Here is a 26397-nt window from a genome sequence, read left to right on the forward strand (position 1 = left end):
AAGTAGCTGAATTAGATATTTGGTGTTGTGCAGAAGGCTTTGGCTCCTTGTCATACCATCTTGCCCATTTTCTCAGCTGGCGATGTAAAGTAGTAAAAAATTGGCAGAGTAAATTGCAAAAAATTCTGCACATTTGCAAAATTACGCAGGTTGCAGAATTCAGCTTTTCTCGGTGCAAAGTTTGGAATGCCATGCCATTGAGAGTTTGGAAACCTTTCGGCCTCTGTGCCACAGAAATGCATAAAAAACTCCCCGTATTTCCAACACTTTTTTTTTTAAAGTGCACTAGTTGGCTGTGCAAATAGCTGGTGTTGATGATAAACCTCAGCCTTTTATAGCTTATAAAATAGTTTCCCCCCCTAGCCTTTCTCTAAACATATTATCACAAATATCCGTGATGGCTCGCCTGCCTTTACTGGTTCCAAGCTCACCTCATCCAATATATATAACCTCATCTAGCCAGGAGCGGTTGGGATTGTCACATGAATGTTCCAGACTTCTCACTCATGCCTCTTCCATTCATCTGAGCTGTCTGTCGGATGCTGCAGCCTTGTACCAGTTTGGTATAAAAATCACAGCTGCTAAACTTTTACAGACATTGCACATACATAATTGAAATGTTTTCCACTGGCACCCCTCTCTGCAGACTGATGTTTTCATAATGTGCCTTACGCTGCCTTGTGGTCCCTTCTAGGAAAACAGGGTCCATAGATTACTAAGCTTTATTTATCTTTATATCGAGGGGAATTTTTTTTTAGGCTTGGACATTGCAAGAGCCTTGGACATTGTAAACAGTTCGATGTGTTCTGTGCCAACTCTGCCACAGTAATATGTAAGAGCTGGTTCCCAACATTCCGTCACACCTTAGCGTGACCAAAAATATGTGAACTGGCTTACAATGCATAGATTTTTCTAAAAAAACAAGAACTGCAGACATTGTGGGGGTTGGTGCAAGTCTGCTCACAGAGCTCTGTGACTTAGCTTGGAAAATGGACTAGCCCAGGGTAGTCCTTGTCATGCCTTCCAGATGCTGTGGGCTCCCAATTCCTATCAGCCCCAAATAGCATGGAGAACAGTCAGGGATTGTGGGAGCTGGAGTCCAGCAACATCAGGAAAGCACCAGATTGCCTACTTGTGGACTACCCTGTAAAGCTGCTGCAGTTGGACATACTGGGGCATATAGACACTCTTTTACCCAATCAGGACCCTAAACATTGAGATGGAGAGGACCAAGCTGGTTCCATCCTGTCACAAGCAAGCCTGCTTCAACCTGAAAAGGGGTTTTTGTGAGCCATTGTTCTGCCAGGACCTCCGCGGAAGCAGCCAAACACTCCAGGAAAGAAGGGGAGAGTCATTGTGCCTGAAGCCCACCTTCGATTTTTGAAGGTTATTGGAGGCAGGCTCTTGCTTTTTGCAGAGTTACTGGCATTTCGACAGTCCTTCGGAATTTTGCGGTTCACTCTTCCCTTCCCTTTTCTTTTTTGACACTCGCATGCATTTAATTATGGCAGCAGTTGGCAGCCCCGGACTCTCCTAGCAATTCTATTTAAAAGGCTCGTTTTGAGGAGTCCATAACTCAGGACTTTTAATTTGCAATGGGCTGAAACTTGGCAGACAGTGAGCCAATTTCAGAATCCGTTCTGTGGGCTCTAAATCTAAATATGATGGCAGGAAATGCCTCTTCCGAGAGGCAAGATATAGTGCCCTGCCTCTTTGAATTAGAGCTTCGCCACGGTGTGCTCGTAGCTCAGTGCTGCCTCCAAATCTCTACCCAAATCTCTACGATGCCTTATGAGGAACGGCTAAGGGAGCTGGGCATGTTTAGCCTGGAGAAGAGGAGGTTAAGGGGTGATATGATAGCCATGCTCAAATATATAAAAGGATGTCACATAGAGGAGGGAGAAAGGTTGTTTTCTGCTGCTCCAGAGAAGCGGACACGGAGCAATGGATCCAAACTACAAGAAAGAAGATTCCACCTAAACATTAGGAAGAACTTCCTGACAGTAAGAGCTGTTCGACAGTGGAATTTGCTGCCAAGGAGTGTGGTGGAGTCTCCTACTTTGGAGGTCTTTAAGCAGAGGCTTGACAACCATATGTCAGGAGTGCTCTGATGGTGTTTCCTGCTTGGCAGGGGGTTGGACTCGATGGCCCTTGTGGTCTCTTCCAACTCTATGATTCTATGATTCAAAGGTTTAATTGGTAGCCAAAGGTTTTGCAACGGCCGCAGAGCCTTTTGCAGAAGTGTTGGTTGGAAAAGGCCCATGTTCTCCTCTCTCAACAGGGAGTCGGTCAGGAAGCTGGGTTCTCCTAATTTACATGTATGGGAGCTTGGAAATTCACATTAGTCGAAGAATTAAGTCCAGTGCATCCCTCACCAATTGTTTGCATTTTGCATTTAATGGCTGAATAAATTGGCAATTCACTGTGCCCCTGACTGTGCATGCAGTAGCAAGAAAGAGCACCTCCACTGCCTTTCATCATGAAAACAAAGAGCCTTAATTTCTGTAATTAGCAGGGCTGAGGCTTGGGTTAGAGGTGCTGAGTTTTGATCTCAAAAAAGTACCGACCATGCCCAGAGGCTGGAACCAAGCATGAAATTTGACAGGTGAGTGTGTTGAGCCAGGATGAAACTTAACTCAAACTGATGGGTTTTGAAGCCAGGGTGTAATTTTAACAGGCTGTAGGCAGAGCCTGGAAGAATCTGGCACTAATGGAAGAGCAATGGAGAATGAGTGTGCAATACGATGAACAATGGATTACTGGCTTTTCAGCCCCCAGTACTAGTTGTTTTTCTTATGTGAACAACCCTAGACTCTGTTCTTCTTGGAACTTGGGAGTTTTGCCTAGATCTTTTGTGTGCCTCTGTTGTTGGCGGAAATGTATTCTTAGGTTCCTTCTGCATTCACAAAGACTTCTGCTTTTGGACAGCTGCACCATTTCTGCTTCTTGCCAATATTTGAAGGAGCCATTATGACTTCCTATACATACACTGTAAGGACTTCCATCTAGCTTTTCCTCGTGGCTTTCAGGTTAAACAAGCTATTCTGAAGCCTCTTCTGCTTCCTTCTCAGGTGGACCTACCATGACTTCTTCAATAGGTATCGAATTCTTATGAAAAAGAAGGACACCTCAAAAAAGGAGGACAGGAAAGTGATTTGCAAGATGCTGCTGGAAAGCCTAATTAAGGTGAGCAGGGTTAAGAGTCTTTCCACATCCCCACATGTTGCCTTGGTACTTGAGTTCCCAAGTTCACTTCCTCCTCTGCTGCGCAGCTGGCCAGGTGTTGCCGTGACCTGGGGGACTTTAGAGATTCTAGCAGAATAAAACTCTGTCAGAAGGACTGAATGAAGTAAATGAGACATGGCCATGGGAGTTGTTCTGCCCTCAGTCTAAAAAGGACCCTTTTTGTACATCCAGATTAGTTTAGCAGTGTTTTGCCCATTCCGGGGCCTCCTTTTAATCTCACTTTTTTAGAGCTGAATTGAGCATCATGTCTTCAGCTGGTTTGACTGCTGTTCTTGTGGGTGAATGCTGGGAATTGCAGTTCAGCTGCGAGGAGAGGGCTTAGGGCTGTCTTAACAGAGAATTCTCAGCAACACACCTGGGAACTCCAGCCCAGATTCTTTGGGGAAGCCATGATAGTAGAACTGGTATAACCCCACAAAGTTTGCTTTGTAGATTAGGGTTCAGGAGACCGCAGTGACTTCGCCTGCAGCAGAAAGTTTTCAAATCCTTTCCCATTCTTGTGTTATTGCTCAGAGATGAATAAGCATAACAAAATATGGAAAATTTGACATCTGCCCCAAACTTACTCTGAGATTGCCTGAGCTCTTATCTTGATTACCAAACTTTTAAACAGGGCCGCCCTTCTAGTTATATATTTGCCCTCTCCAGCCATACATATTTCTTGCACAACACCTTTGAGTCTGCCAGGTAAAGACTTTACAAGAGGAAGGATCAAATCCTTCCTCACACCATTATAATGTGCACAGTAGAGTTTCCTGGGAATTCATCAAAAGGCTGCCATACCATTTCTTCCAACGGGGTCTGGTTAAATTGAACCTCCATAAAGGCTCCTGGCAAAACTAAATAGTAATGTCTGAAGTAACTCCCAGCGACAGCTCCTTTCTTTTGCTGGATTCTGACTTGCAATGTCACAAGGTTCCATCGCTCTCTGTTGCTTATGTAATCCTGAATCTGAGTGTATGAGTGTTGATAAAAGGGTGTCAAAGCCCAGGAGCGGCTGTGGCTCAGGTGTAGAGCATCTGTTTTGCATGCAGAAGGTCTCAGGTTCAATCCCTGGTGTCTTCCCAGTAAGGCAGAGAGAAACGCTTATCTAAAAGTCTGGAGAGCTGCTGCCAGTTAGTGTAGAGCTACCGTATTTTTCGCTCTATAGGACGAACTTTTTCCCCTCCAAAAATTAAGGGTAAATGTGTGTGTGTCCTATAGAGCGAATGCAGGCTGCGCGGCTAAGCCCAAAGCCAGAACAGGGAGACGGAACACTGCGGAGTGCTCCATCTCGCTCTTCTAGCTTGGGAACAGCCTTTCTAGCCTCTGCAGGGCAGCGGGGTGAAGGCACTCCGCTGCCCTGCAGAGGCTAGAAAGGCTGTTCCCAAGCCAGAACAGCGAGACGGAGGGCTCCGTCTCGCTCTTCTAGCTTGGGGATGGCTGCGTGCAGAGCCTCTGCAGGGCAGTGGGGTGAAGGCACCCAGCTGCCCTGCAGAGGCTAGAAAGGCTGTTCCCAAGCCAGAACAGCGAGATGGTCTTGCTGTTCTAGCTTGGGGATGGTAGCTGCCTGAAGCCTCCGGAGTGCAGCGGGAACTCCTGCTGCGCTCTGGAGGCTTTGGGTGAATGCACCTTGAACACACCTTGTTTTAGAGGGGGAGAACAAGAAAAAAGAAAAAAAAATGTTTTCCCCTGTTCTCCCCCTCCTATGGTCCGGTGCGTCCTATAGAGCGAAAAATACGGTAGATGGATCAATGGTGTGACTCATTATAAGGCAGTTTTTGTGTTCTTCTCCACTTCTGCATTGACTGGCAGCTGCTGTCCAAGGTCTCAGACGAAAGGGTCCTTTGGGTCCCTTGCGATTTGAGGTTCTTTTTAACTGACAGTGTCAATTAAGGACCCGCAGCTGGCCTGCAACCCGTCCAGATGTTTCTAATTCCAAAAGAAAAGAAGAAGGGAAAATTTGATAAAACCAAGGGGCAGGATTTGCTGAAACAAAGTTGGAAATTGGGATGCAGAAAGGGGAGGTACGGTGAAGTCGGTGAAGTAAGGTTTAAGGAAAAAAAGGATTTGAAATTATACATGTTTGTTTATGTGTTTGTTTGTTTGTTTGTATTGTGTATTGTCTGTGTTTATAAAAATTGTGAAAAACCAATAAAAAATTTATATATAAAAAAAGATGTTTCTAATTCCGAAATTAGTTGTACCACCAGCACCCAAGGCAGCAGTAAATAAGCTGCAAGTCGCACATCATAAATTTTTTGAAACTTCATGTGTAACCTGAAAAAGAGAGAACTGGGTATATGTTTGGTCTGCAAATGTGCCCCTAGCTTTTCTTATGCTCATTGTTCACCACACTCTGACCCACTTGAGAGGAAACGGGTCACTTGTCTCATTTTGGGATACCTGCCATCTGCACAGATGTGAAGCTTACGCCTAATTTCACCTAGTTGCAAAATGTGATACAGGCCGTCTTGCGTGCTGATGGGGAAAACTAAACGGCTGTTTCCCTTAACCCAGTTTCCCTTTATGCTTTTGAAAAGGATCCTGACAAGTTCCAGTTTGGGAGGACCAAGATCTTTTTCCGGGCGGGCCAGGTGGCGTACCTGGAGAAACTACGGGCGGATAAGTTCCGGGCCGCTACCATCATGATACAGAAGACTGTGCGGGGCTGGCTGCAGAGAGCAAAATATCAGAAGATGAAAAAGGCTGCACTTAAAATCCAGAGGTATACCAGAGGACACCTGGCACGCAGGTAAGCAATAAAAAACACTTTCTCATGAGGGCAGTGTAAGAGATACGAATTGATGCTGATAACTTTGAAGTCTAGGAACTTCAGCTTTATATGTTGCAACCCAGTGCATATGAACTTGCAAAGCTGCCATGTACTGAATCTTGGGGACATGTAACAAATATAGTGACCTCCAGATAGTCCAACAGCAGTTTCCATCAGTCCAAGCCAGCACAACGAATGGTCAGGGATGGTGGAAATTGTTTATTTATTAATTATATGTCTGTACTGCCCTTCATCCAAGGACCACAGGGCAGTTTACAATACAAAAACACATAACGTTGTTGGCACCCATCTGTCTAGAGAGAGTGTGTCTCTTAAATAATAATAATAATAATAATAATAATAATAATAATAATAATAATAATAATTTATTATTTATACCCCGCCCATCTGGCTGGGCCTCCCCAGCCACTCTGGGCGGCTTCCATAGAAACCAAAAATACAGTAAAATGTCACACGTTAAAAACTTCCCTGAACAGGGCTGCATTAAGATGTCTTCTGAATGTCAGGTAGTTGTTTAACGCTTTGACATCTGCTGGAAGGGCGTTCCACAGGGTGGACGCCACTACCGAGAAGGCCCTCTGCCTGGTTCCCTGTAGCTTTGCTTCTCGCAATGAGGGAACCGCCAGAAGGCCCTCGGCGCTGGACCTCAGTGTCCGGGCAGAACGATGGGGGTGGAGACGCTCCTTCAGGTATACTGGACCGAGGCCATTTAGGGCTTTAAAGGTCAGCACCAACACTTTGAATTGTGCTCGAAAACGTACTGGGAGCCAATGTAGGTCTTTCAAGACCGGTGTTATATGGTCTCGGCAGCTGCTCCCAGTCACCAGTCTAGCTGCTGCATTCTGGATTAGTTGTAGTTTCCGAGTCACCTTCAAAGGTAGCCCCACATAGAGCGCATTGCAGTAGTCCAAGCAACATGAAGGTGTTTCATCGATGGAAGTGCTGCCATTGAAGAGTCTGGTTTCCCTGAAGCTTCCAGGTATCAAACTTCTGGCCAGGGTGATAATGGTGCAACCATGCTTCACACAGCAATGAACGTGGCATCAGTAGCCTTCCCAGCTAAGGTTCCTTGTTATTTCTACTACTTTCTTCTAAGTTGCTTTGAGACACTTAGGTGCAGAAAGCCACAAATTAATATTATTGGGGGAAGTCATGTGCTTCAAATGTACATTGAATGCCCTTTAAATATACGGCGTGGCTCTCCCCACCCCCTAATAATAATAATTTATTATTTATGCCCCACCCATTATTTATACCCCACCCATCTGGCTGGGTTTCCCCAGCCACTCTGGGCGGCTTCCAACCGAATATTAAAAACACAACGCAGCATTAAACATTAACAACTTCCCTAAACAGGGCTGCCTTCAGATGTCTTCTAAAAGTCCAATAGTTGTTTATTACCTTGACATCTGGTGGGAGGGCGTTCCACAGGGCGGGCGCCACCACCAAGAAGGCCCTCTGCCTGGTTCCCTGTAACCTCACTTCTCGCAGTGAGGGAGCCACCAGAAGGCCCTTGGAGCTGGACCCAAGTGTCCGGGCTGAATGATGTCCTTGCCAAGCAAGTATTGTTTTAAATAATCTGCTCTAATATTTTGTGTCCCTTTCCCTTTGGAGCAAACCTTGAAGACTATATATTATTTGGGAATATACAACAAATGATTCCTCTCTTGCAGTGGGCGAAAGTCTTTTTCACTCATGCTGGCACCTGCGTTGTCCTTGTGTGATAGACTTTGTTTCTGCCATATGATAAGAACAGGGAGCCCTGCAGGAATCAAACGCAATAGGAAATTGGATCAGCCACTGCCACTTTCACAAGTTCTTTTTTTTTTTTAAATCGCTCCGAGCAAAGAACAAATAATAAAATCCAATGAAGCACACTTAACCATCTCGAAAAACTTGAGGTTTTATAAATATTTATTGAAAGAGATGTAATAACGAGCTGTTGTATATTCCACAAGCCAATACTCTGATCTGCAGTACTACATGAGGATACTAACTGCGTCCCAAATTAAGAACCATGTAGGAACCGCTTGCAGTCCTGCTCCTAGATGTTGCCAAACCAGTGCACATTGCTTTAAATGTCAAATCAATTTGCTGTCGTTGTGCTGGATTTCTCGTAACCAGTAGTTACGCTGCACTACACTTGCTTTTGGTGCTGGGGGACTGGAGCAGCTAGCTGCGATGAGGATGTCTTTTAGGGCTTTAAAATTTAAGGCCGGGATGTGAAAAGCTAAGAGAAACGGAGTCGATTTATGTGCTGCATTTTATTTCAATCCTGGAAGAGCATTAACAACTTTTCGGACACCGTAGCAAAGTTTAATAAAAGTTGCCAGGCAGGGCTGGATCGTCTGTTGGGCAGACAATACATTTGTCCCATGTGGTGGCCTTAAAAGGGCTACCCAGCAGCCACCTTCTACACACCACCGATGTCTTCAGTGGAGCTTACAACCAGTGAAGAATTTAGAAAGCACAAGTAAAAGGGTATGGGGAGCAGTGGCAGAGGAAGCTGCTTGGGTGCCTGGGGTGGCGTGCCCGGGGCGGGGCGCACTGCCCATAGGGGCAGCGCACACCACGGGGCCTCCGGAGTCTGCCTGCCTCCTCCCACTCAGCCACCCTACTGCTGGGGGGCAGGCAGCAGGTGGACTATTTGGGCAGAGCAGAGACTGTGCACGCCCAAGCCACTGTGTCTTTCCTAGGAGAGACGCATGGCTCGGGCGCACTGCAGGCCTTGCGGTGAGTTCTGCCTCAGTGGGATGTGACACCCAGGGCAGCCCACACCTACCGCACCCCCCTTCATCCGCCACTGATGGGGAGAATTTGTTTCCCCACACTTCCCAGTGCACTTTCCATATCACAAGAAGTCTGGGTTGTTCTCTTTCTGCTTTGAAGTGAGCAGCTTACCACCCAAGTGCTGCCAAACCCACTTGAATTGTGCAACTTGAATTTGCTGATAATGCGATTTGACTCTCATGGCTGTCTGGGAGCAGCAGCCTAAGTTAACAGAGGAAGTGACTGCAGCATCACCCCATCTCACTCCACCAGCACCCCCAGCTTAATCATGTGTTTCTAATAAATTAAGACGGATGCAAATGAGAGACAATGTGTTTTGCACAACTGGAACACGATGAGTCTTGGGGTGAAGACTGAGAGACATTCCAAAGGGTGGTTTTGGCACTCATTTGCTGCATTGGGGGTCCATTTGTTTTCATGGCAAGAACGTTAGCCACTTCCACCACACTTGGTGGAAGTTCCGACTTCAGATCCTCCCAGGAAACCCTAATTGAGAACTGAGCATACTCAGCAGCCAAATAACATCGAGTGTCAGTTGGGAAAGAAAATGAGAGGGAATGCAATGGAGCAGCCTGGATCAGTGCATGACTGGCTGTGACCCTGGGCAGGAACCATTCCTAATAGTGAGGGAAGACACATTGCAAAATTTGGTTGCAGATCTCACTTGTTGTTGTTGTTAAACCTTTTAATTCTTGCACTTTTACAGACTGGCTGACCGTCTTAGGAAGATGAGAGCAGCCATTGTTTTACAGAAACAATATCGGATGTTGAGGATCCGCCGGGCTTACCAAGCAATCCACAGGGCTGCCGTCACAATCCAAGCCTTCACCCGAGGAATGTTTGTCAGAAAGACCTATCGAAAGGTAGGCCGCTTCGTTTTGAAAATACGTTTCCCGTCAGTACACAGGAAACTTCCAACTTGACCTATCCGTGTTCTGTCTGGCACTTGTCTTTGCACTTTGTATTTGGTTGGAGACAGTCGTGGCCTTCTGAAAACAGCCACAACACCTTTTTCCCACCCACGAACCCAGCTTTTAATTTTGTGCTACAGTTGTATATAGCAGCAGATTAGAAGCTTGATAGGCCAGTTCATTCTCAGGTCAAGGAATTTATGAAAGCTCAGCTTGGAGCCGCCGCCTTGTGCTCAGGGTTTGGGGAGATGCATGTTGATGTTGTTACTAGTCATAGGTACCCACGACACTTGGCTTTCCCCCTAATTTAGACTGAACCACACTGGAAGCCTGCAGAGATCTCCTGCAGCAGAAGACTGTTGGTTTGGAAGGCATGAACAGTGTTACCGAACCGCCAACACCACTTTTTAAAAAATGAGAACTGTCCTAAACTCTTTTGTCTCCAGCCCTGCATGCAGCTTTGCCGCTGATTGCTCACTGACTTGATTGTCATTTAACACTTCCAGATGGTTGCTGACAAATTCAGGTTGCACAATTATGGTTGGTTGGGAGGTATTCTGCAGCAGACACGCTTCCCAAGAAGATGGGACTTATTTGTGATAAGGAAATTGATGGGGCAAATGCACAGGAGATTTGGGATAACACTTGCTTTGATACAGGGTCATCTAACCTCCGCACAAACAAATTGGAATGAATGTTCATTAACCAGCCAACATCATCTAATCTCCCTGCAAAGAAACCAGGACAAATGCTGTATAAACAGGTCATTTGGAAGTGAACTTTGTCTGTGGGCAGGATTGCAGCGTTGACTTTATTGAAGACCAGTGTTATCTACTTGTGATTTGATCTGAGTTGCCTGTATTTATGAGGAATTCAGCACCTTGCTAAGCTGATTTATCAATCAGGGCAAGGATTTCCACTTGCAAGATGGAATGACCCCTCCCCACTTCTCCCCCAAACGCTGTTCTAGGGTTCTTCCAACCACTCCAGAGCCAGTTTTGGGGGTGTGGAGGAGCATGAAGGAAGCCCCTTTGCACAAACAGAAATCCTTGCTCTGAGCTTCCAATAACAGGACTGCTTAGGTGAATACACCTTTTGAGTCCCAAATGAGTTGTGGTCTTAACAATTTGACCAAAGCTACACTGTGTCTCTTATCTCAGCTTCCCATCCGTAAAATATTGGCAATGACATTCAACTCACAAAACAGTGTGGAAACACAGCAAATAGTTTGGAGCAGACTGCGCAAGGGAAATTACACAGGGAGCTGCCTTATTGCCAGGTCAAACTTTTTCCCCATCTACTCCAGTATTGTCTACTCTGGCACGCAGCACCTCTCCTGATCCTTCCCATCACCTGCTGCCTGATTCTTCTAACAGCAGGGCAAGGATGATGTCAGACTTGAACTCCTATCATTGGGTCACTCTTCTTAGAAGAACAAAAGGAGTTCGTTCTTTCTTTTCTGACATGGAAGCTTGTCCATTTTCAGAGTCCAAAAGCACTAGCTGCTCTTATTTCACTGCTCAAGCTGCCCAGGCAGAAGCAATTCTTCTGCAGCCTCTCAGAGACTGCTAGTTTAATGAAGCTGTTCTCACAGAGAGGTGCCCCATGGCAAAGTGGAAATCTGGAAATGTCATCCGTATCAGCCACTCAGTGGAGAATTTACCTGACAGAACAGGTATTGGAATTACACTTCAAAACACGTCTGCTTGGTGAAGTCACTTTGACAGCTGGTCCTAATGATCTCTCTCCTTGTGGTGGCCAGTGCTTCTTCCACAGGGGCAGCTGCCTATTTGTGGCAAAGGGGATCCTTAGGTTCATTCACAGAGAACAGCAGCTGTGACCTTAGGTCTGCCTTCCCCTTCAGTTTGGCAGACAATTCAGAAGCCCCCTTTTCTGGGTCCCACAAAAGAAAAAAAGCAGCTACTCTGCGATCACCCAGTCACTCACCTGGGTAGAGTAATTTCCAAATCTACTTTTAAAACCTGTCTTTGGAGTCACAGAATGCCTTCATTTTTAAATGTGCATCCACCATTCAAAATCTGCTTCAAGTTGCATGAACGTTCTGCTTTTGCATTCATAAACCCAGCACAAATGTCAAGTGGGAAGCAGTCCTCGGAATAATACCACGTGCATTTGATTTTTACAGAATTGCTTTGCTGGATCAGACCTGGATTCATCTAGTCTGCTTCTGTCTGCCTCTATATCTGGTCGTTCCATTTAGCTATCATAGCAAGTAGCTGTTGGATAGACCTCTTTCTCCGTGATTTTTTCTCTCGCCTTTTTTCTCCTCTCAAGGCATCCAAGTTAGTTGTCATCACTCCGTCTTGTGAGAGTGCCATAATATTATATGGCCTTATATTATGCACTTGGGTGCATGGATGACAACATTAAGAGGCAGTTTTGATCTCTCTAGAAAATAGTATGAAGTATTGAAGAGGAGGAAGAAATCCTTTGGATGTGGTGCTGTTCTCATTGCCACTGTGGAACATCTCAGTGTGACAAACAAGAAAATGTGTCTAACTGCTGTTACTAACGAATGTGGAATTTGGCCATAAATGTGTTCTGAACAGCACCAGTGTTAGAACACTATAGGTGGAAAACATCTGTCGCCCCATGACCTGCATGTGAACTGTCTGGGCAGGGTGGAGCATGAAGGTGGCCAGTGTTGGATGACAGAGTCCTGAACTAGATGGCCATTTGGTCTGATCCAGGAAGGTATTTTTCATGTTTGCTGTGTTAGCTATGGTACGATTGATGAAGTGCTCCAGAAATGAGTCCCTGGTTAACCTGAGGTTCCTGTGTTGTGAAAGTTATACATCAACTGTATGATGCAACGACTAACCTTGGCAGCATTCTTCATACTGGTAGAGAGAAACCGCAACAGCTATAACAACAGCTACGGCTACACCGATGGGGCCATGCTATATTGCCATCACAGGCTCTTCTCCCCTGCCCTCCCCACTTCTCCTGAGGGTCACTTCATCCCTGTGTTTTGCAGATGCTCATGGAGCACAAAGCTACCATCATCCAGAAGCATGCCCGAGCCTGGCTAACTCGGAAGCATTTTGTCAGGTTCAGAAGTGCGGCTGTAGTTCTCCAATGCTACTTCAGGCGCATGAAGGCCAAGCAAGAGCTGAAGGCCCTGAAGATAGAGGCGAGGTCAGCAGAGCACTTGAAGAGGCTCAATATTGGCATGGAGAACAAGGTGGTTCAGCTGCAGAGGAAGATAGATGAACAGGTAAACCCTCCATGAGTCCTGCTGTGTAGTGTATATTTGGACCTCTCAGCTGCTCTGGATATAGGCACATGGGTGGGGAACCTGTAGCCCTCCAGTTATTGTTGGGCTGCAATTCCCACCCTTCCTGACCATTAGCCATGCTGTCTGGAGCTGATGAGAGCTCTAGTCCAGCAACATCTAGCAAGCTACAGGTTGTCCACCGTTGTTGTATACACTGTCTTTCCATGCCCATAGAATATTCTGCAGCTGCATCACCAGAGATAGCAAAGAGCTTTAATCCACCTTAAGCGTTCATTTACCAATATATGTATATGTGTGTAGCTAGTTGGATACAATGAAGTTTGGGGTACTCCTTTTACTCTTGCCCCTACTGACAGCCAGACCCTAATAATCACGTGCTTGCCTTTTGTTCAGGCTTAATATTTTCAGGAACTTGTTTGTTTGTTTGTTGCATTTGTATCGAACCTTTTCTCCGAGGTACTCAAGGTGGCATATACGGTTTTCCCCCTCCTCAGTTAATCCCCACAACAACCCTGTGGGGTAGGAAGGGGTGAGGGCCAGTGACAGACCCAAGGTCACCCATTGCTGAGTGGGGAATTGAACCCTGGTCTTTCAGATCCTAACGCTAACCACTATGCTGCACTGGCTCTTCAGCTGGGCTGTTGCTCAGAAGTATCAGGCATCCTGTCCCCCTCTCTGTAATAGCACGCATAATTCGCAGCACCGTTGCTTTCTCTCGCATTTGTGTGTATCTCTTGCTTTATTCAGGACACTTGTCCACTGTGGCAAATTCACTTTGGAAATGGAAAGCTACAGACATTTGTTCCATCCCTGTGGTTGATTCTTATTAGTAGAATCCATCATACTAAGTCATGCCTTGTGGTGTCAGACAAGTAGAAGAAGTCAGCCTCCAAGTTCTGTAACAAGAGGGGGGCTGAAAATCAGGGCTGGGGAGGGGATGCTTGGTCAGTTGAATCAAGATCTTCTTAGCTTTTTGTCAGTCCAGTAGGTAACGTGACTTGGAATGGGTTAAATGGTATATCCACCCAATCAAGAAGTCAGGTGGGGTTTGGGGTGGGGTTAGGGAATTCATAGGTCTTGCAGGTTAGCCAGGAAGTCAAAACCTCACCCTGAAGGGCCCTAGTTATTGTCCTGTCTGGCTCTGCATCTCGCATCACCACAGGGACAACCATTTCTGAGCAGAGCTCTTGGATTGAGCAACGATAAACTTCCTGAAGGTCAAAAGATGGCAAAAAGAAATTGACAACTTGCTGATCTTCAATGTGTGCAGTTTTTTGTTGTGTTTTTTAAAAAGAGCCTTGCTTAACCTTGGCTCAGACTGAATTAGGGAAGACAATTGTTGAGTCCTGAAGAGAAATCCCTCTTGTGTACAGATTGGTTGTGATGTTAAAAGGGAGCTGCTACAGAGTCAAGCTTTCCTGCTAAAGCCTCCATTGTGCTGCTCCCCCATCGCTTATCGCTATTGACTGCCAGAAAAGCCATGCTAAGACAACAATAAAGGAGATAGGGATCTTTAGCCTGTGATGCATTTTCTGATTGGGGAAGGCAAGAGAAGCATTGAGTTCTCATTTGAATGAGAGGTGCCGATATTGGAGGATTTTTTTCTCTCTAGACAAACATACAGATTTAGAAGGGGCCTCAGCGGTCTGATCTGTTGGCCTTGCTCACGACATTTGTAGCTAAATAAGTTACTGATTGACATCTGTCAAATTTTAAAAAGCATACATTTATTTTGACAGAAGAACATAAGAGGCGACGGCTGGATTATGGCAATGGCCCATCTACTCCATCATTCTCACCTTGGCCAGCCAGATAGCCATGGGAAGCCCACAAGCTCATAACTCACCTCTCCTTATAGAACAAGCTTGTTCCTAAAAGTGAACAACAAATGTCAGGAATTGTCAAAAACAACTGGTGGGTGGGGTACCAGGTTGGTGAAGGCTGGCATAAGCTTCTGTGAACAAGAGCGGACTTCCATCAGAAGCCTTGAATATGATCCTCAGTTTTTAGGTTGGAGTAAAGGATGTGGGTGGCGCTGTGGGTTAAACCACAGTGCCTAGGACTTGCCGATCAGAAGGTTGGCAGTTCCAATCCCCGCGACGGGGTGAGCTCCCGTTGCTCGGTCCCTGCTCCTGCCAACCTAGCAGTTCGAAAGCATGTCAAAGTGCAAGTAGATAAACAGGTACCGCTCCGGCGGGAAGGTAAACGGTGTTTCCGTACGCTGCTCTGGTTCGCCAGAAGCAGCTTACTCATGCTGGCCACATGACCCGGAAGCTGTACGCTGGTTCCCTCGGCCAATAAAGCGAGATGAGCGCCGCAACCCCAGAGTCGGTCACGACTGGACCTAATGGTCAGTGGTCCCTTTTCCTTTACCTAAAGGCAGGGGAGGAATAAAGTTGGGAGTCAGATGGCACTGGATTTAGTTTTGGTGCTTGTTATTCTTGAGGGTGTCCACTCCTCCCGCCCGCACCCTTAATGGAGACTCGTGATGATTGAATCTCAAAACCTCTCATCAGCGTTGATGCAATCGTCTCTAAATTGTTTGCTGCCCATCATTTCTGCTGAATTGGCAGAAATGTTGTTGACTCAGCACATTCTGCATACGGTTTTTTCTTACACTCGTCTACTGAAATGGTGAAGGGTGTGAAAGAGATGTTAGCCTTCCCCCTTACGACACATCTTTCACGGTTTAATTATATCTGCCTTCATGGATGTTTGTGATTGTGTTTCACCAGCTTCTCGTCCTCAAGCTTGCTCAGATCCCTGTGACAAAAGGGGTGAAGATGTCAACAAATTAGATCAAAGTTTTGTGGGCATTGCTGAACCACAGGCATCAGTGCTCTCCTGCTGGCCATTAATGTGTTTCTGCTTATAAAAGTTGATCCGAGATTATTTTTTCCACACAAATCAACGCTGCTGGCTGTTAATTAGTCCTCAGCGTGGATTTCCTAGGAATATCGGGCCAGCCTTGCTGCCTGTTTGGACTTGATGCTCTAAGTGCCCTGGGCTCACACAGTCTTCTTCAGAACATTTTAAGAACGTAAATGTTGATGTAGCCGTTGGCTCTTCAGCAAAAGAATTACTGCTTCTGCCTCTTCAGCCAGCGCTTTATCTCCCGCTACCACCACCCCGAGCCTCCAAGCAATTCACTTAGGCTTCTCAAAGATAGTCTTAAAAGATACTTAACGACTCTCCCAAACCACCTTTTACTCTAATTTCATTTCAGGGCCTGCCTGATAGTTACAGCTCTTGTTCATTTTGATGGCAGCCCTGTTATAAGGTATCCTCCTAAGTACTCCCTTCTCAGCATTTGAAATCAGAAATAGAGGGGGTCTGCCAGCACTGGTGTAACCACTTTCCTACCTTTGCCACTCTGCTAGTCTTGAAGAAAAGAAATTCAAAGGGAGACTGCAGCATGACATCATCATCATCATCATTTTATTATTTATATCCCGCCCATCCAGTGGCGTAGCGTGGGTTGTCAGCACCTGGGGCAAGGCAAGTAATTTGCGCCCCCTAACCCATGGATTTGCGCCCCTAACCCGTGGATTTGCGCCCCCTAACCCTAACCCCCAGATGTTGTGGCCGGTGCGGCCGGCCCCCCCTGCACCCCCCACGCTACACCACTGCGCCCATCTGGCTGGATTGCCCCAGCCACTTTGGGCGCCTTCCAACACATATGAAAACATAACAGAACGTCAAACATTTTAAAAGAAACTTCCCTATACAGGGCTGCCTTCAGATGTCTTCTAAAAGTTGTATAGTTCTTTATCTCCTTGACATCTGATGGGAGGGCATTCCACAGAGAGGGCGCCACAGCCGAAAAGCTCCCTTCTCTGCCTGGTTCCCTGTTATTTGGCTTCTTGCAGTGAGGGAACCACCAGAAGGCCCTTGGAGCTGGACCTCAGTGTCTGGGCTGAATGATGAGGGTGGAGACAATCAAGTATACATTGCTGAACTTCTTGACGAATTGCATGATCTGTTGCTGTAATTGGAATAATGAAACCTTCATTACATACCATGTGTTAATTACCTTATCAATTTCAAGATGCTTGTGTTGCGTGGCAGGCTCCCAAACCCTCCCGAGATGTTAAGGAATAAGGACACCATGAGACCAGTATTTTAGCTTAATGGGCTAAAAAAGACCACAACTTCATTGGTTACAGAATGTGAGTGGTATTGGCTTAGGCACTGGAAACTAACCGACTATATCTGACTCCTGCCTGTCTGCAGGAAGTCTCAGAAGGCTTAACAATCAGTAGGGGGAGCCCTGCTGATGCACATCAACTAGGAACTCCCCCAGGGTCATGCCATGGCCCTAGCCCCCCCCCCCCCGGTCTGGGGCTTCGGACAGAGACCATGCCCCTTGGATTCCTTTAATGGAATGCCCTTGAATTAGGAGGGGTAGGTGGTGGCCACTACCTCCCCTCACCTCCAACTGACTAAAGAGCCTAACCTTAGGGAGGGAGGGAGGGATAACTGCACAAACAGGAAGCAAAAGGGGGCGAGTCCTCGACCGCAGGCGATTTAAATAGCCCAAGCCACGCCCCCAACCAACCGCATTGGTCGGTCCAAGGGATGATGCGGCCAAGGGCACCAATGGCACAGGGGCTATCCTGCGCCATGCGCGTGGGTCAGGCTTGTGTCCAGTCCGCAACATCATCTCCCCGGGAACAGGAAATGGCCTTACCATCAAACAGCGCTTTGTGAGTGGTCACTGTTAAGCTTTAGCCCTACCTAGAGACAGGAGAATTTTGACTCCGTTCACTTTTATAAAGGCCAGTGTATCTAATTCACACTTTCCAATGTAATATATAAACTGAAACACATCAAACCTTTGACATTTGCACTTCACCGAATTTTGCCATGCAGTTCAACTTCATGCTGCACCCAAACCCAGCCACAGGCTCTGTCTTGCTCCAGAGTGAGTCCTTGGTTTACCTCTTATGGTTTGTCTGAGAGAGAAAAACCGCGAGTCCAGCTTCAGCTATAGCACTAAGCAAAACCATGCCTTAGCCGCAGAAAGACTAGGGGAAGACTGCTGCAGCTGTGATCTTCACATCTTCACATCTTCACTTCAATCTGTGTCTGCATTTGCACATTTGTGTCGATCCATAGTTTGGCTTAGCTGCACATGTGAACTCGTCCAGTGTAAAGGGAGAGTCTTGCATCTCTTAGAGGTTCATAGAGTCGGAGGCAACTTGCAGGCCAGTGGAGGTGTGTTTAATGGGCACACATTCAAGAGTTGCACAAAGCAGCTGTACTGTGCATCAATACATTGGCCCATTCCACCTTTTCTGCTCCCTCTTTTCTGTGTCAGCTTCCTGACTATCACAGATGTAATGTTTCGCTTGTATCCCTGGTACACAATCTGCGGTTTTTCACATTGCAGCAAAAACCTGAATGTGGGCTGCGTTGTGCTTCTTGGAGCTGTTATGTGCACAGGTGATGGGATCTGAGCCATCTCTCCTTCCATATTTTGTCTCTCGCACCCCATCTCCCAAACTCGCTTTCTTGAACTCGCAGATCTTGAGCTGGGTTGAAGTGCCATGGGGTGCCACCTACGTGGAATTAGGTTTGAGGGCCCCAGGTTGTTCACCCCTAGTTTAAAGAAGTGGATCTGTAATATTTATTTATTTTTGTACCCTGACCATCTGACTGGGCTGCCCCAGCAACTACGCCATCGTAAACACACTTACTCAGGAGTAGAGGTCTTCTGTTTATTCCCACTGATGACTGTGGCATAGTCAAGACTGGCCAAATTATTATGACACATTTGTAGGCTAGAGTCCATTCATTTGATGTAGTGGACTTTAAGTCCTCAAAGGCTTTACAGTCAAACCTCAGTTCGCAAACACCTCTGTTTCAGAACGTTTTTGCTCCCGAGCGCCAAAAACCCAGAAGTATGTGTTCCAGTTTTCGAATATTTTTCGGAAGCCAAATGTCCAATGCGGCTTCCATTTGAGTGCAGCCAACCAGAAGCCAGGCCTTGGTTTTCGAACATTTCGGAAGCCAAACGGGTTACGTTCAACAACCGAGGTTTGACTGTACAAGACTGTCACTGCAACAGACCAACAAACACTACCCCTCTGAAAATTATTGCTTATAGTAGCATTTCTCCGCCCTGTGATCCTTAAAAGAGAGTTGTATCACGCTGAAAAGATTTCAACAAGTAATATAAACCCAGTATTTTTAAATTGTAGTATTCGGACCTTTGCGGGGAGGGGGGACAGTACTTCTGTCAAGTGCTGAGCTGTGTTCATATATTCCTTCTCACCTACCCCCAAATTGCAGAACAAAGAATACAAGATCCTGACTGAACAGTTCTCCGCAGCCGCCACTTCTCATTCCACCGAGATAGAGAAGCTGAAGAAGGAGCTGCAACGATATCAGCGGAAGAAAGGAGACGCCAACCAGCTTGCAAGCTTGCAAGAAGAAATTGACTCTCTCCGGTTGGCCCTGGAGAAGGCTCACGGGGAAAGAAAGATAGTAGAAGACACCTATACAAAGGAGAAAGATGTGCTCCGAAAGGTAATGCTCCCCAGGATTTGCTAGACTTTCCGTATCGCAGTGTCAAAACCTTGGACACACTTTCTGAAAGCTTGCTGGTTGGTTTTGCATTTCTCACTATTACAGTTTCTGCATCCATCTGCAAGGTCCACTGGCATTTCTCGAGGCTGATTTGCACTGCCAAATTCTTCCTTGCAGTTGCATGCATGACTACCTAGAAAAAGGTTACTGTGAAACAAGACTGTCCACTCAGGGAGATGGCAGACACCTCCATAAACTTAGCTCACCTTTGGGATGGTGAGGGAGATGCCAACCAGTCCCCCTGTTCACTGCAGAAAACCTTGGCTGTTTTTCTGGGTGCAACGCACACGAAACAACAGACCTAACAGCTGTGTTCAGAACTAATGCTCCAAAGATGCTTTGGAGAGATCATTTCATAAATGAGCTGTTCTAATTTTGTTGCTTTAGGGCTTTTTAGCTCCCCCTCTCTCTCCAGTTTTCATGCACATTGAATAACGCCTTACAAAAGCCATTTGAACTTTTCTTGTAATAAACTGCTTGCTTCCCACTGGCCCCTGTTATCCATTTAGGGTTTGGCTTTTTAAATGTCATGTCCACTTATTGATAAAATACCTCTGCAGTTTCCTGCCTGCCAAGAAAACTGGGGAATGGTTATATGAACGTAGATAAGAATTAGGCTGCTGTATGGATGAATGAGGCTTAGCAGGCATGTATTGTTGGGCTTGCTAGGATGGCAAAAAATAAAATAAAAATCTTTATTATTCTGATGTATAAAGCCTTCTTTCTCCAGCAGCTCAGAATCCACGTACACGCTCTGTGTAGCAATTTTCCAAATTATAGCTGTTCTGCTCCGAGTTGCAATTGTGTAGACTGAGAGGAACACCACAGTGAAATTTGGGGTGCCAGCCTGCAGCCTTGTCCATGTGCAGCACAACCAAGCCAATATTTCATGCGCTAAAAGCAATTCAGCGAAGTAAGACTGCTGTGGCTAAATAGAACGACCTTGTGTGCGACATGGCAGTGTCCCCTATTTTGCCAGTATTGGCTCTGGGATATGAGAAGCATTCAAGTTACACTGAGCCTTTTCCTCTCTGTTTTTCTTCTTTTTTCTTCTTCTCTTTTTTTTACCCTCATACAATATGATCCAAGGTGTTTTTATTTTAATGTTATGTGAAAGACTAATTGCACTGTGGCAAAGAGTAAACAGTAAAGGGGGAAAAACAAGACATCAGGAATGTCCACTGGAGTCTAGCAATGACATGAATACATTGCATCATCATCATCATAATTTATTATTATTACCCCGCCCATCTGGCTGGGCCTCCCCAGCCACTCTGGGCGGCTTCCATAAAAACCAAAAATACAGTAAAATATCACACGTTAAAAACTTCCCTGAACAGGGCTGCCTTAAGATGTCTTCTGAATGTCAGGTAGTTGTTTATCGCTTTGACATCTGCTGGAAGGGCGTTCCACAGGGCGGGTGCCACTACCGAGAAGGCCCTCTGCCTGGTTCCCTCAGAATCGCTGAGGAGGTATCTCAGATTCACTTCAAGTTTAGTTTGGGGTGGATTCTTCACTTAGACATTCTTTCTCTTTTTTTAACACGAGGTTAAAAAACTCTCCTCAGAGTTTTCACCATGACCTACAGAGCCGTCTCGAGGTTTTTTCATGTCTGAGGCGTAAGGTCCAAGTTTGCCTTAGACAGCAAACACTGTTTATGCTGAACACCAAGAATGTAAGAATAGTCCGCTGGATCAGGCCAGTGGCCAATCTAGTCCAGCATCCTGTTCTCACAGTGGCCAACCAGATTACCATGGAAAACTTGCTAAAAGAAACTGAGCTCAACATTATTCTCCCTGCTTGAGACTTCCATCAACTGCTCTTCACACCCACAGCAGAAGCAGAACACAGTCATTGTGTCTTGTGGGGAGAATTGCTCTTGTGCTCATGTGCCAGTGTGGTGTAGTGGTTAAGAGCGGTGGACTCGTAATCTGGGAAACCGGGTTCGTGTCTCCGCTCCTCCACATGCAGCTGCTGGGTGACCTTGGGCCAGTCACACTTCTCTGAAGTCTCTCAGCCCCACTCACCTCACAGGGTGTTTGTTGTGGGGGAGGAAGGAAAAGGAGAATGTTAGCCACTTTGAGACTCCTGAAGGGGAGTGAAAGGCGGGATATCAAATCCAAACTCCTCCTCCTCCTCCTCCTCCTCCTCTTCTTCTTCTTCATCTTCTTCTTCTTCCTGTTTTTCTACAGGCATGTGGCTGGCCACTGTGAGAACATGATGCCGGACTATCTTCCTTAATAGTAGCTCAAAAATGTCCTTTTTTTGATTTTGCAAATGACTTGGGGGGTGGGTAGACTTTAAAAAAAGCTCAGTGACTTTTGTGTCTGGATTTTCACTTTTTGAAATATGGCAGCCCCAACTGACCTTGCCCAGCAGGCTGTTCTTATGTCTAGTAGCCATTGATTTATACCAAAGTTTGTGCATTCTTTAAAAAAAATGGTCCTTGGAGTAGGCTTTTTAAAAAGCAATGCTTTCACTGTTGTGTATCATTATTCTAGCGATCGAAGGAGGACAAAAAACCGGTTTGGCTATAAAAGCCAGCCAGGTGAAACTCTGTCGCTCCACGGAGTTAACTGACCTTGAATTGCCTTACATTGTGGGACAGTAATATTGCTCTCCTGCTTTCTCCTCAGCGGATATCAGACTTGGAAGAGGAGAATGCGCTGCTGAAGCAGGAAAAAGAGGAGCTGAACAACAAAATTCTGTGTCGGTCAGAAGGTAAGGAGGAGCAGGGCATACGGTTTCATTTAACGCTGGAGATAAACCGGGCTGGCAGTTTTGCTTTTGTTTGTTCCTTGTAGTGTTATGAGCCCTTTCTCCCTTAGTGCTAGTTGTGATTGATAAGCGGAAATGTACTAATCTTCTGGGACGTCCCGCGGGTGGTGCTGTGGGTTAAACCACAGAGCCTAGGACTTGCCGATCAGAAGGTCGGCGGTTCAAATCCCCGCGACGGAGTGAGCTGCCGTTGCTCGGTCCCTGCTCCTGCCAACCTAGCAGTTTGAAAGCACGTCAAAGTCCAAGTAGATAAATAGGTACCGCTCCAGCGGGAAGGTAAACGGTGTTTCCGTGCGCTGCTCTGGTTCACCAGAAGCGGCTTAGTCATGCTGGCCACATGACCCAGAAGCTGTACGCCGGTTCCCTCGGCCAATAAAGCGAGATGAGCATCGCAACCCCAGAGGCGGTAACGACTGGACCTAATGGTCAGGGGTCCCTTTATCTTTACCTTACTAATCTTCTAACAGTTCCTCTTTGCCTCCCTCCCAAAGACATTGTTGGAATAGCTTTCAGGGAGGTGAGACAGGAGGAGGGAAAGCTAATTTAATTAAGCGTGGAATGAAAAAAGGTTTCTACACATGCGCACAAATTCCCCAATCTTCAGTTACATTTTTTTGGATCTAATCAGAGGAACTGTAAAGGGAAATTACTTGACAGTGTCAGCAAACAAGTGGTGTTCAGACAGCAGTATTTGCACTGCAACAAAGGGCCTCTTTAACATAACAAGGCACCGTGAATGGATCATTTTAAAAACTGACTTAGACATTGGCAAGCTGAGAGAGAAAACAGGCTGGGAAAACCATAATATTCGTGAGGAATGCAAGAGCTCAGTAAATACCTTTGTTATCTAATGGGTTGTACAAGCTTATCATTTTGATAGAGGGCTTTCTTTCATTTTTAGGGCTGTCACCCTAAAGAAACATTGCTTGGTGGATCAGATGAGTTCTATCTGATCCATCGGTTAGGAACAAACATAGGAAACTGCCTTGGTGCACTTTGAGGCTTTCCACACTTCCTAGGCTCAGATCCGAGCAGTTTTCTGTTTGTCCTGCCACTTTCCTTAGGAAAACCCACTGTTTACTCCTGAATTGGAACGAACATCAGTCATAAATCATACGCCACTTGATTTTTTTTTAATTAAAAAAACCAACCCTCCTAGCAGTTTACAAAAGATAAAACAGTAAAGTCAATAAAAAAGTAACAACCCTACTTTGAAACATACAAAAGGGGAAAACACTAGAGTAGATTAAGATTGCTTCAACTTTCTAAGCATCCGAAACAGGCGCCGAAGAGAGTACAGTAAAGGCGCCTGTTTGATGTCAAGAGACAGGGAGTTTCAAAGGGCAGGGGCTGCCACACTGAATGGCCGGGTTCTTACAAATGCAGCGCAGGTATTGCGTGGCACCTGTAGTAGTGCTGTTTGTGCCAATCGAAGTGGTTGAGTGGGCACATGTGACGTAAGACGATCTTGTAGGTAATCTGGTCCCAAGTTGCTAAGGGCTTTAAATATTAATAGTAACACCTTGAACATGACCCAGTAGCAAATGGGCTACCAGATCTCTGAGCGCAGTGGTTATATGCTGACAAGGCCTCACTCCTATCAGCAGTCATGTTGCAGCATTCTGCTCTAACTATTCAGCTTCTGGATCAAGCATGAGGGAATCTTCTTTAGGCTTCTTATTTATTTCAGAAGCCAGCAACATATACCAGTACAGTGGTACCTCGGGTTACAGACGCTTCAGGTTACATACGCTTCAGGTTACAGACTCCACTAAACCAGAAATAGTGTTTCAGGTTAAGAGCTTTGCTTTAGGATGAGAACAGAAATTGTGCGGCGGCGCAGCAGCGGGAGGCCCCATTAGCTAAAGTGGTGCTTCAAGTTAAGAACAGTTTCAGGTTAAGAACAGACCTCCAGAACGAATTAAGTACTTAACCCGAGGTACCACTGTATGTGTAAGACTGTAAGGCCAGTCCTCGCCAACCTAGTTACCTCCAGATGTTTGGGAGAGCCTGAATCAACACTTCAGTAAAAATTCAATAGTTGAACATGTCAAATTTGTCTTCTTTTTGTTCTGTAAGATGAGTTTGCACAAAATGCTGTCGAGGAAAATCTGCTGACGAAGAAGGAGCTGGAAGAGGAGAGAGTTCGCTATCAGAATCTTGTGCAGGAGTATTCGAGGCTGGAGCAGAGATATGACAACTTAAGGGATGAAATGGCTATCATAAAGGTAATGGGATGCTATGTTAGGAGCAGATAGGATTCCGTCAACTGCGATAAGTTCGCTGGCTATGTTTTGGAAAGCGCTTCCAACCACAGCAAATACCTGTGTGTTCTCGTTTAGAGCTGACAGAAATAATTAGTGATAAGCAATATCCCGTGAACAGAATAGATTTATGTGGGATATGAGAACTAGTGTAACTCCCATAGCTCTACTGAATTAGGCTCCATCTGCATTGCACATTTAAAGCAGTACCATACCACTTTAAACCAACATGGCTTTCGAAAAAAGTCCTAGGAATAGTAGTTTAAGTCTGCCGAGACTTGTTAGAAGACTCTTATTCCCCACACAGAGCTACAATTCCCAGAGTCCTCTAGGAAGAAGGCTGGGCTGTTAAACCACTCTTGGAATTACAGCTCTGTGGAACGAGTAAAGAGTCTCCTAATGACTCTCAGCTTCCTTAACAAGCTACAGTTCCCAGAATTCTTTGGGGGCAAGTCATGACCCTGAAGGAAAAAAGGATGGGGGGAGAGAAGGTAAAAAGCAAACTCCAGCACCTGTTTTTGAAATTATGGTTCTGAAAACAGCTAGCTGGTATGGAGAAAGTTGGGACATGGGTGGCACTGTGGGTTAAGCCACAGATCCTAGGACTTGCTGATCAGAAGGTCGGCGGTTCGAATCCCCGCAACGGGGTGAGCTCCCATTGCTCGGTCCCTGCTCCTGCCAACCTAGCAGTTTGAAAGCATGTCAAAGTGCAAGTAGATAAATAGGTACCACTCCAGTGGGAAGGTAAATGGCGTTTCCGTGCGCTGCTCTGGTTCGCCAGAAGCGGCTTAGCCATGCTGGCCACATGACCCGGAAGCTGTACGCCGGCTCCCTCAGCCAATAAAGCGAGATGAGCACCGCAACCCAGAATCGGTCACGACTGGACCTAATGGTCAGGGGTCCCTTTACCTTTATGGAGAAAGTTAATGTGCCCTTGATGGTGTGGTGGCTGCCAGGTGATTGTTGAGGAGGAGCTGGAGAAAGCTAGTCACTGTGAAGCCTGTGAAACAGACCTCCTTCCCTTCTCTCCCTGTGTTCTGCAATCTGACAGAACAGCTGCCTGCAGGTGGTAGGTGGGTAACTTTAATACTGTCATCTCTTTCCATAGCAGACCCCAGGACACAGAAGAAATCCATCGAACCAGAGCAGCCTGGAATCAGACTCCAATTACCCGTCAATTTCTACATCCGAGGTTGGGGATACTGAGGATGCCATCCAGCAGGTGGAGGTATGAAAGTTCAATTCAAACAGGGTTTGGGGGCAGGGTTTTTTAAGTGGGTCGCTGCATGGTCACCGGAGTGCCATGACTTTCTCTGAATGAGGCGGATGTGGTTTTGAAATGTGACTGTTAAGTTTTCTTGTGCTGCTGGAAAGCCAACACTAATTATGCAGGGAGCAGCAGATGTCAAAACCTCAGCCTCGCATTGAGAAAGTCGCACTGTTTATATCTTTAATTAGGCAATTAAAGAGGATTAATTTTTAAACGCACGCTTTTAGTTAACGGTTAGGGCTGTGCACGGAGAGCATTAAGTAACGATAATTAAAAAGAAAGCGAGTGGTTAATAATGCATTTATATAACATATTTTCCTTTCAAAAGGCTTCTGAGCGCCTTTCCAAGCCTCCTGAGGACTGGCTTTAGGCACTCCTATTGTGTTTTCAGAGAGATTTCCAGCCTCCCTGGTACACTTTCAGCATAACCAACATTTTAAAGTACATTAGGGCACAAGGCATTAATGTATCTATCGGTGCAGCGTGCAGGCTTGGTGGAGAATGCGGAGCAA

General features: G+C 46.0%; 1 protein-coding gene across 7 annotated transcripts in view; it reads left to right on the forward strand.

Annotated features, from left to right (window-relative positions):
• The window catches only part of MYO5B (myosin VB), a 291350-nt gene that overhangs the window by 211551 nt on the left and 53402 nt on the right, over positions 1-26397 (forward strand). For 5 of the 7 annotated variants that reach the window (XM_083465667.1, XM_083465669.1, XM_083465672.1 and 2 more), the window contains exons 18-25: positions 3072-3186; positions 5769-5980; positions 9519-9675; positions 12722-12961; positions 19277-19513; positions 22210-22294; positions 24431-24579; positions 25724-25843. In XM_083465667.1, coding sequence (XP_083321793.1) covers positions 3072-3186; positions 5769-5980; positions 9519-9675; positions 12722-12961; positions 19277-19513; positions 22210-22294; positions 24431-24579; positions 25724-25843 — 1315 coding nt within the window. The remainder of the gene's footprint in view (positions 1-3071; positions 3187-5768; positions 5981-9518; positions 9676-12721; positions 12962-19276; positions 19514-22209; positions 22295-24430; positions 24580-25723; positions 25844-26397) is intronic. The other 2 variants (XM_083465673.1, XM_083465671.1) reach the window with 1 other exon arrangement.

Source organism: Podarcis liolepis (genome assembly GCF_965112155.1).
Source record: "Podarcis liolepis genome assembly, chromosome: 11".
NCBI lineage: Eukaryota > Metazoa > Chordata > Lepidosauria > Squamata > Lacertidae > Podarcis > Podarcis liolepis.